Source organism: Corvus hawaiiensis, chromosome 16 (assembly GCF_020740725.1).
Source record: "Corvus hawaiiensis isolate bCorHaw1 chromosome 16, bCorHaw1.pri.cur, whole genome shotgun sequence".
NCBI classification, from domain to species: domain Eukaryota; kingdom Metazoa; phylum Chordata; class Aves; order Passeriformes; family Corvidae; genus Corvus; species Corvus hawaiiensis.
In genome coordinates, this window is record NC_063228.1 from 1239653 (window position 1) to 1249621 (window position 9969).

The 9969-nt window shown below is 49.3% G+C and overlaps 1 protein-coding gene across 1 annotated transcript; it reads right to left on the reverse strand.

The window, feature by feature from the left end:
• Window positions 1–282: 282 nt before the first annotated feature.
• Window positions 283–6174, reverse strand: ITPRIPL2 (ITPRIP like 2). The gene is made up of 2 exons (XM_048321218.1): window positions 6155–6174; window positions 283–5457 (listed from the first exon to the last, which is right to left on the reverse strand). The coding sequence occupies exons 1-2, from the start codon at window positions 6172–6174 to the stop codon at window positions 3954–3956; spliced, it is 1524 nt and encodes a 507-aa protein (XP_048177175.1). The 3' UTR covers window positions 283–3953.
• Window positions 6175–9969: the final 3795 nt, after the last annotated feature.

A 9969-nucleotide genomic window follows, 5' to 3' on the forward strand; every position in this document is an offset into this window, starting at 1 on the left:
GGAAACAAGAGCTCTGAGCAAGCCAACCACAAACCCCAACATGCTCCATTTCAGAAGTCAGCACCACCACAGACAGAGCCAGCCGTGCTCCACTCTCTCTTCTGGCTCTCCTCCACATCCCTCTGCACAACCCCCAAGGCGTGGACTTCCTGCTTTTCCATCATTTTGCCACTTTAGTAGTCTCCTCCTGAAGAGCACATAAACCTGCCAATCACAGTTCTGGGCTGCAGGTAGCTTTTACTGAAAAAAAGGTAAGAAGGAATTTGAATTTTGAGGCACAGATGCTTTAACACAGTTGTTTATTATTACAGTGAAATATTCAAACAAAACCACCAACTTTTTATGGAAACAATAAAAGTGCAAATGTATTTTGGTATTAAATAGGAAATGAATTTATAAACGTTTCATTAAAATGGGCTGACACTTTGAGCCTATAAACACTTTTTAAAAACCAAAACAATAGCAGCTCAACACTTCAGTTTTATCTTTGGTCTTATGATTAACCAGCAAAAAATAGTTGTACCAGGAATGTCCACTACAAACAGACACGTAAAATTTACATTACTCTGCAAAGATTCAAAATCAAAAAAGGAATGTTTGCAAGATATTTGGTCAGATAAAATATAAAGCCTTTGAGAAATACACAGCATTTTTCAATACAAAATGAAATCACAGATACGAATTTTGGTACTGTAAATGAACTTAATTCTCTTGCAGGTGTGACTCCTCTTCCCAATCAACGTTCAAGAAAAACAACTTCATTTGCACAATATTTGCAAAATTAGGTTGCAGGTAAGAGAACCAAGAGCCCACATTAGTGCTAAGTAACGTGCTCTTTTTTCTGTGCTTGTGTTTCTGTTTACACACACACAGGCAACCCCACTGAATCCATGGTACATTACAACAGCTACAGCCTTAGCAAACAGGTATTCATAACCTTGTTGTGTATCCATGGGCTGGGAAAGGAGGAAGAAGGCAAAAGGCCCACAGGATTACTCATATGGGTCAAGTTCTCTGTGCACCTCCCTGCAGATAAGGCCCTGTAACAGCTCCAGCACACAGCAGGTACCAGTGCTGTCATGTTTCTGTGGAATAAGATGAACACTGTAACAGAAACCCAACTTCTATCAGCTCCTTTTGTCAGTCATATTCACGAATGCATGCTTTAGAACAGATGGGGAGAATACATTTAATATCTCAGTTGTACAACTGAGCCACCAAGTGCACACACACTGCCTCATGGCAGGATGCCCCCTCACTTCAAGAAGGCTCACCCAAGCTTAAGGTGAAAGCAAACCCATGCATTTTCTCCATCATGAACTCAAAACATGCCTTGCTGAGCAAAAACTCACACTGAAGATCTGCCTGCACAGCTAATAAACTGAGGGTTTGCCTCACTTTTTATCCTGATGGATTCACCTGCTTTGGAAACATTGTCATAGCAAAACCCACCTAAATCTCTTTACCCTACACTCCAAATCCACTTGCTTTCAATAGTTCTCCTCCAATTTTACCCCACATCCTTTGGCTTGTTTGCAATGCATCTTCACTGAGAGTTTACCATCATCCCCACTCACCCCTCAGCCCACCTTCCATTTTCTATACTATTTACATTATCCACCATCTCTTCTTGTCATGCATTTTCCAATGCAACTCTCTCCTCCTGACCTAACGACATTTTAATGAGAAAGTTCTTACCAAGTCCATTACAGGTTTCCATGTATTGTGGCAATACTAAACAAACATACACCCCTTTCCAGAGAAAAGATCCCTTTTCAGAGACAGGGATGCAGTGACATAAACAGACAGACAGCTGACTGAAGCAGTCATGATGCCAGAATTAACTGCTCAAGGGTTTTTATGTCAAGAGTTCAGGCAGCCACAATACCCTGGGCTGGCCATCTAGTTCTTCTTTGGGCAAAAGATTCAATGGCTTTGATTGCAGAACTGCATCTTATTTTAAATACCAAGAAACACATGCCTACAAAAATAGTACATATCATGGTCTGCTACCAAAAAAAAACCCCAAACAAACCAGAAACACCAATGTAGCTGACTTAGTCTTAAATACCATGTGCAAAGAACATTTGATCAATACTACCTATAAATACACTATTTGTATTTCTAGAAAGAAGCACAGTGCTTCGAATACAAAAATAACCCAGCTTGTGGGTGTGACCTATGCCATAATTACCTGAAAATAAGACTGCAAGAGCAGTTTTTAAAATAGACAGAAGTAGGCAAACATCTGCCTAGGGAGTGTTTCCATTTAGAAAAATAGATTTGTATAAAGCTTAATAGATTTTGAAAATGTTTGTTTCATGCTGATGCACAGAACTGTGAATAAGGCACACCAACACATCAGGGAAAGGAAGAGCAGGTTAGTAACTTCAAGTTATCCCAAAGCTTCCCAGAAGTTACACGTGGTCCTTCACAATTCATTCGAGAGTGCTCACTCAGGACACAGCATGGCAGGTAACAAGGCACATGCTCAGCCTCCTGAGCACCAGCAATTCAGCAACACATTTTGGGACTTAATACATCAAATACTTGAGCAGATGACCAAATAAAGCAAGGACTTGAAATTCTGAATTTTCTGACACCCTGGCAGACCTGCACTGGGAGCTGAGGCCACTCGCAAGCCTGGCTGCATTACAACTCAACAGGTTATTCCAGCAACTGGGACATAACCAGACAAAAAGTGGCAATTATCTGCCTGATGTTTATACTTAGAGGACACCAGAATCTGTAGCCTAAGAGTGCCACTGTACCACAAATCAGTGCTAAATAATTCTGAAGTACCCTGAAATATTTTATTTCCTTTTTCCCATAATAAAATAACAATTTGCTATAGTACAGCACTAGAAAATCCCATCAAGGTTACTTGGTTCAAACACTGACACAATCAGACGACTGGTTAGGCAGTCATCCAAAAATCCCACCAAACTCCTACCAGGGAGCAGGAGGGTGCAGCAGTCAGCTTATGGCACTGAGATTTGGACTGGTTTAAGGTTTGTTCCAAAATATAATACAAAATTTCTTATTTTGTTGTTGGTCCTTGAGGTAAAGCATATTCTAAGAAAATAATGTTTGAATACAGAAACAAATAATAACACTCAACTAGAACCCACAAACAAATGAACCTCAGAGTATTTCTTTAAAAGGTTTTCCTTGGGATAATTCAAACACCACTCCTTTAACAAAATACTAATGCCTCCTCAATAGCAATATTTAGTGCAGCCAATTATCCTAAAAATAAGGCCTTTGTGAAAATAAAGTGCTATTTGTTTCCTTCTATTTGCATTTCAATCCTTCAGTATAACCTTCACTTGAACACAAATGTGAAGCTAGATTCTTCATCCTGTTATGAGAGCAGTTTCACTTCTTCCCTCAGGTTTACATTAACATGTGTTACATTTCTATTTAGCACAATGTGCTCAATTACCCAGGAAATTTAAAGCATGGCACTGAGCATTTCAAACTGTGATCCACACCCATGCTCTAGTGCTCATCACATTTTAAGAACATCTTGGTACATTGATGGGGGGGCTGTTTGCACTTAGAAGATTTTTAAATCCCAAATGGATTTTGCATCATAAAAAGAAAATCTCAGAAAAAACTCGGGTTTGCCACTAAGACAAAAAGTTAACATGGATTTCTAAAAATGTCAGTTTGAGCCTTTTAGCTTGCAAACTGTCGACTGAAGGCAACACTTGACAACTAAGGCATTTCCCCAGAAATGTCAACGTTTTCCCACGTACAACCAATGAGATCAAAGAACGAGAATCACAATTCTAGTAAGTCTTGGCCTTGTCTTCTCAGGTCAGGAACAAAACGACAGAAGCACATTTCATCAGTCCCACCGTCCTCAGGCAGATGCAGGCTCTCGAAGCACCAGCAGGCTGGCAGTGTGCGATGCCCCATGGGTGACAGCAGCTCTCCGAGCCACCAGCTCACTCTCCCGGGGGCTCGGCGGTGTGCCGGCACGGGGCGGGCACCGGGCGCAAGTACCGGGGACTGCTGTACATCCTGATGATGTGTGGGGCCTGCATCCAGGTGCTGAGCAGTTGGAAAGCTACAAGGTCCAGCGTGGGCCCGTCGAAGGCAGACAGCAGGTTCACGGGGGTCGCTTCCTTGAGGAACCGGGGCAGCGCCACGGCCTCGGGGATGCTGGTGTTGCCCAGGAAGAAATCCATCAGCACCTGCTCGCGCAGGCAGTCCCTGAGGTACAGCACCAGGTCCTCCAGCCGCTCCACCAGGAACCGCTCATCCCAGGCCTCCAAGGGCCCCTGCAGCAGCACGGAGAAGAGGGCCGTCTTCAGTACGTAGGAGGAAAGCACTCGGCCCCACTGGGAGCAGAAGGGCTCCTCCAGGCCGTGCCTGCGGAGGTCCCGCAGGCCCTTGAGGATCTGCAGGCACTTGAGGTGGCAGGAGGAGGCCGGCGCCTGCTCCTTCAGCCAGCCCAGCAGCCGCTGCTCCTGGCGCGAGGCGTTGAGGCCCCAGAGCGCCTCGGGGGCCAGGGAGCCATGGGGGCCCTCGGGCGGCAGGGCCGTGAGGTAGAGCGCGTCGCCGAGAGGGATGGCTGGGATGAGGCGCACGGCCATGGAGATGTGGCAGCAGACGTAGTCGGAGCAGGGCAGGATGTGCAGCGTGGGCGGGTGCCCGGGGCAGGCCGAGAGGCTGACGCGGCAGCGCTCCTGCAGCCGGTACCGCACGGCGCCCAGGCACCGCTGCAGATGGCCCTGGAACCAGCGTAGCACCAGCCCCGAGGAGAGGTGGCTGCGGCCCTGCAGCTCCACGCAGAAGCCCTCGGCGAAGGGCCGGCAGCGTCGTGTCCGGCCGTCCCTCGCCCGCAGGCCGCAGACGAAGGCGCCGCATGGCCCCAGCCCGTCGGCACAGCGTGGTTGGGGCTCCAGGTGCGGCGGCAGCCGCAGGGGCACCAGGATGTCGAAGCAGTCTGGGCTCCGCACCTTGTGCTGCTCGTAGGCGCTACCGATGCACACGAAGTCCCCGCGCAGGCTGAGGGCCAGCGGGCCGGGCTGCAGCCCCTGCGCCTTGGCGGCGCGCACCAGCTCGGCCACCACCCGCCCCACGTGCGCCTTGCTGTGCCCCAGCACGTGGGGCGACACCCGCAGCTGCCGCGCGTGGAACCGCTCCAGGGCTCCGCGCCGCGCCCCCGCCGCCCACCGCGCCCCGCCGCGCCGGGGGCCGCCGCCCGCCGCGCCGCAGCAGCGGGCGAGCAGGCAGCCGAGCAGCAGCAGCGCCGAGCCCTTCAGCAGCGGCACCCCAGACCCCGCCGCCTCCGCTGCCTCCGCATCCCCATGGCCCCCCGTGCCCTCGCCGGCCGCGCTGCCGCGCAGCGCCTGGTAGAGGCAGAAGAGCGCGGTGCAGAGTGCGGTCAGCAGCGGCCAGAAGCCCCGCAGGCGGAGCGGGGAGGCGGGCAGGGCGCGGCGGGGGCTCGGGCCGCGGGGGGAGCCGCCGCCCGGCCCCGCGGGCGGGGAGCGCCCGCCCCCGCCGGCCCCCTCCTCCGCCGCCCCGGCCGCCCCCAGCGCGGGCCGCGCCGCTGCCCCTCGCCCCGCCGCGCCCCTGCCTGCCCCGGCCGCCGCTCCGCCGCGATCGCTGCCGGCTTCCTCTTCCGAGGGACGCGGCCCCGCGTCAGCCGCCGGCTGAGCTCAGAGGAAATGCCGCGGGCGGCGGCCCGAGGGCCGGGGGCGTTGTCCGACGGGGGCCGGCCCGGGGCGGGGAGCGGCGCCGCCCGCGCAGTCCCGGTTTCCCGGTTTCCCGCCTTCCCGCCCAGGAGCCCCGGCTGCCCCCCACAGCCCTGCCCGTGCCGGCCCCGAAAGAGGAGCGAGAGTCGGGTTCCGTGTCCCCCTCACTGCAACAGCGCCCTGCAGAGTGTTTTGGTGAAAAACTGCGAGTTTCTGTCCCCCCACATGAGGGGACGGCGGTGTCAGGGGGAGCACTCCTGCCCGGGCTGCGGTGCCGTGTCACAAGCTCCACGTTGCACGTTTTTCCTCAAATAAAAGTGTTACAGGCCTGTCCCACGGCAGGGGAGTCCCTCCCCTCCCCAGCTTTGCCTGAGGGCCTCGGTGCCAAAGGAGCAGCAAAGCCATCAACGCCCGGGCCCCAGGGTGTGTAAGGGCTGCTGCCGTACCAACAGCTGCCTGTAGTCATCGAATCATTCAAAAGCCTTGGGTTTTTTACCTTGTGCCCAAATTATTCCGACATTAACAAATTAAGTGGGAAGAAATAACCCCGGGGGTTAAATCTACACAGATATTTGAGGTAATTTTTAACACATCGTTTGCTGGGAGTATGTTAAACTGTCTCAAATATTGATGGGAACAGGGTCATCATCCTCAGCTTCTGTTTGCTTAATAAATATTTACAGAGTTTTGAAGCTGTTTGCTGAGGTTTAAGCACCATCATGTAAGCATTCTGCTCGGTTTAATTTCGGGTGATAAAGTTGCTATTGCTGTATCTGCACGGTGGCTCCACAAAGGTGAAAAGCAGTTCTTGAACACAAGAGACTGAACCCGACAAGCTGAAAATGCTGTAATAAGGAATGGGTCAGAGAATCAAGAGATAATGCCATACAAATTTTTGGTTATGTAATTTGTGTTTATATGAAACAAAATATGACTTCAAGTATGTAAAAATCATACTTGACGGGAAGTAGCTTCTGTTGCATAGCCAAGATGCTGCATACGAAGTCGAACTAGGTAACCAAGGTCAAGCAGCCTGAATTAATTCACAGGCAACCAAACTAGGGTGAGAGTCAAGAGTACACTTGAGAGGTACAAAGAGAAGTCCTAATCACTGCAACTCTGGCTCTTGGAGTTACAATCAGGAGATTGGGGATTTTTTTAAATTAAAAATAAAGCAGGTGTAAAGGCAAGAAACCATAGACAATTTTATAACATCTCAGCCAGCAAAATATTCCATGCCCTACAACCAAAAGCATGCTTTCTGACAGCTCCAGTCAGCTAAGTCCATAGCCTTGCTACTCAGAAATATCATCCCACAACAGCCATATCTTGCAAAGAAAAGTCAGCATGTGAAAAGCATCTTTCTTCCCCACTCCTTGTTTCATGTTTTCCTATATTTCTTCACAAGGCTGCATGAGGGGACAAAAACATTCATTGTTCTGCTTATTGCCTGTGACCCATCACTTGATTTTGTCCTGCACCCCCAAACCTCCAAACTGTTTAAATAACACAGCTGTGCTGGTATTAAACCGATCCTTCAAGATGTTTTATTGGAAAATACTGTTGAACTCTGTGAACCTTTGGCTCATACATTCAATTTTTACTAGCCTGTGGTTTTTTTTTCACCCTCCAGGCCAGCATGTTTCACATGCCTTCGGGCCTTGCTCCAGGCACAGTGATTTTTCAAGACAGGCTGCAGTCTCTTTTCATGCGGGGCTGATTTGATTAGCTGCACCACGGCCACGCTCAGAGACAGACAGCTACATCTGCAGGAGCTGGCACAGCCCTTCATGCCTGCTGCCCACGGCGGGACCGAGAGCCTACCAGCACAGCAGTTACCCTGTGGGACTTCTGCACAGGGCAGTGCCGCAGCTTCCCAGCCGGCCGTGGGCCCCATGGGCTGCAGAAGATGCAGATGTGACCCCAGGCAGTGGGACAGGCCCAGGGGCCAGCTGGGGCCGGGAGCGTGTGACCAGCCACAGCAGGCCTGGCAGCACAAGCAGGCTCAGCATGTGCTTCTACGTGCCCAGGTGGTGCTGGGGCTGACTCTCTCAGGCTGCAGAGCAATAGGTTGAATGCTAATAATGTGACCTTAACATCAGAACCAGAATGAATCCACAGCACTGATTTTTACTACCGCTGTTTAAATTACTAGCTAGTCCTTTCTTGCCTCCTCAGTCAGAGGCAAGATGAAATCTGTAGAGCCTGGGGCTGATAAAAGATGGCCAATGGCCTCTTTTCTGGGACCTTGGCTGCTTCATAATTCCCTGAGCACTGGGTGAGTCTCTGGGAAAAATACTGAATACATCAGAGGTGGGAGACATCCCAGAGGTGCTCAGCTTTATAAAGTTTTTAATAGCAGTTGCGTACTCAAGAAAAATAATAGGTAGTACACTAGTAAACATGACCTGAAAAGTGCGACCAGAGAGGATTCATAACATCAATTTTTACTACCATTGTTTAAATCACCCATTGTTTAAATCGATGTTATCTAAACACTCACTCCAGAATGTCCCATATACAGGATATCCCGCTCACTAAATAAGGAATAATGTTATTCTTAAACAAGTTGAGCTTAAAATAGATATCCCAGTATATACGGTCTGTGTGATAGCTCTAGGGGAGATTTGCAGAGGCAAAAGAAAGCAGTGGGTTAGAGCATCCATTAAAGTTTCTCCACAGTTGGCAGTATTTCACACGTGTTCTGTTCTGATTCATCTGTTCGTGCTACAGTACACCAGCCACGGTCAGAGACGTAGGCAGAATGCACCATCCGAGGAGGTAGAAGGAAGTGGTAGAAAGACAGAAGGCATGAACAGGTGATGATATTTGCCTGATGCTTTTATGATCTACCTGCGACACAAGCCTGAGATTTCCTCCCAGCTATCCCAGGGTGGTATGTGCCCTGCTGAACCAGAGCTGCACATCTCTACTGCAGGTGCAGGAGGAAGTCTCTGGGGATCCCCTCCTGCACCAGTGCTGTACAGCTGCTTTTCTACAGCAAGTGGGTTATACCTCCAGCTTCTTATAATGCACTATTAAACAGTCTATAGCAGAAAAGTACAAGAATGGATTGCAAAAAAATACAAGTCTGAATGGTCAGTCACTTGACTTCATGTCCCAGTCATTACTCTTCTAATGATTTCCTCTGAAAGCAAAGCTGCCAGCACATCTCTTCCCCAGCCCACTGGATGGTCCAGCCAAGGAGATGCCATGATCAAAATAAACATCCTTTGTCTGCCATTCCTCTGACTCCTAGATTTTATGGGATACTATTAACTACAATACAAACCAACAGCATCAGACAGACATAAATTCATTTTTTATTGTGGACTAATGAATCTCTGCCAGTCACAGCAGCAGGGGACAGGAAAACAGGAGAGGGTGTCTTGCTACCACAAACAGCTGAGGAAGCCAAACCTCCAGAGCAGTACATGGACATGAAGGAGTTTAGGGACTGAGGGTGTTAGTGCACATGCACTCTTAAAATATTTTCTGTTTACTAAGTCAGATGTGCTTACCACCTCTGCCAGTCTGTTTGCTCGCTAACTATCAGCAGGGTGTAGCACTTCTTAATCTGAGAGCCTGCAAGCAGACCAGGTTACTATAAACCACACACAGCCCAATACAGGATTTCCTTTCTGTAGAAGGATGGCTTCCTGAGTAATTCATACAACAATCTCTTGCCCAAGCCTGTCCTTATCACAAACAGAAATATCCTGGCTCTGTGCTGGTGATCAGTACTAGCATCAGCTGGTTCGTTTCCAGCTTGTCCCATAACATTTGAAAACCCTCAAGGATTACTTTTTTGCATAGAAACTTGTTTGAGCAGGGCATTTATACTTACCCATTACATGGCATTCAGGAAGACACGCCTATGTGTTTCCAGCTAAGCAATGAACCAGGAGCAAAACCCCCAGCCCATCTGCATCAGTGTCATTGGCACGCTGAGTTCTGTCTGATGAGCTGTGACTGTGGCACTCTGCTGTCCCATGCTCTCCATGAAGCTGAAGTGGCTCATGTTGTGAAGAATTCCAGCTACAGCATCATGAACAGGAAACACCTTTCAGCAAGGAGAGTGCAAGTACACAACCGTCATACAGAAGGGTTATCAGCAGTAATGGTGAATGTTTCTCACATTGAAAATGGAGACACGAAAACTCTCCAGGTCAAGCCTGAAAATCTTGCACTTGCTCTTCAAGTTCAGTATTTGATATAACCCACATTTGAATGACAACAGTCACAGCTTCCAGTGCTGTAT

Coding starts and splice junctions, on each gene's coding strand:
- ITPRIPL2 (XM_048321218.1), bottom strand. CDS start 6,174: ATGACTACAGGCAGCTGTTG. Junction 5,458..6,154: donor ATGACTACAGGCAGCTGTTG/GTACGGCAGCAG, acceptor CCGCGGCCCGAG/CCCCCGCCGCGCCCTGCCCG.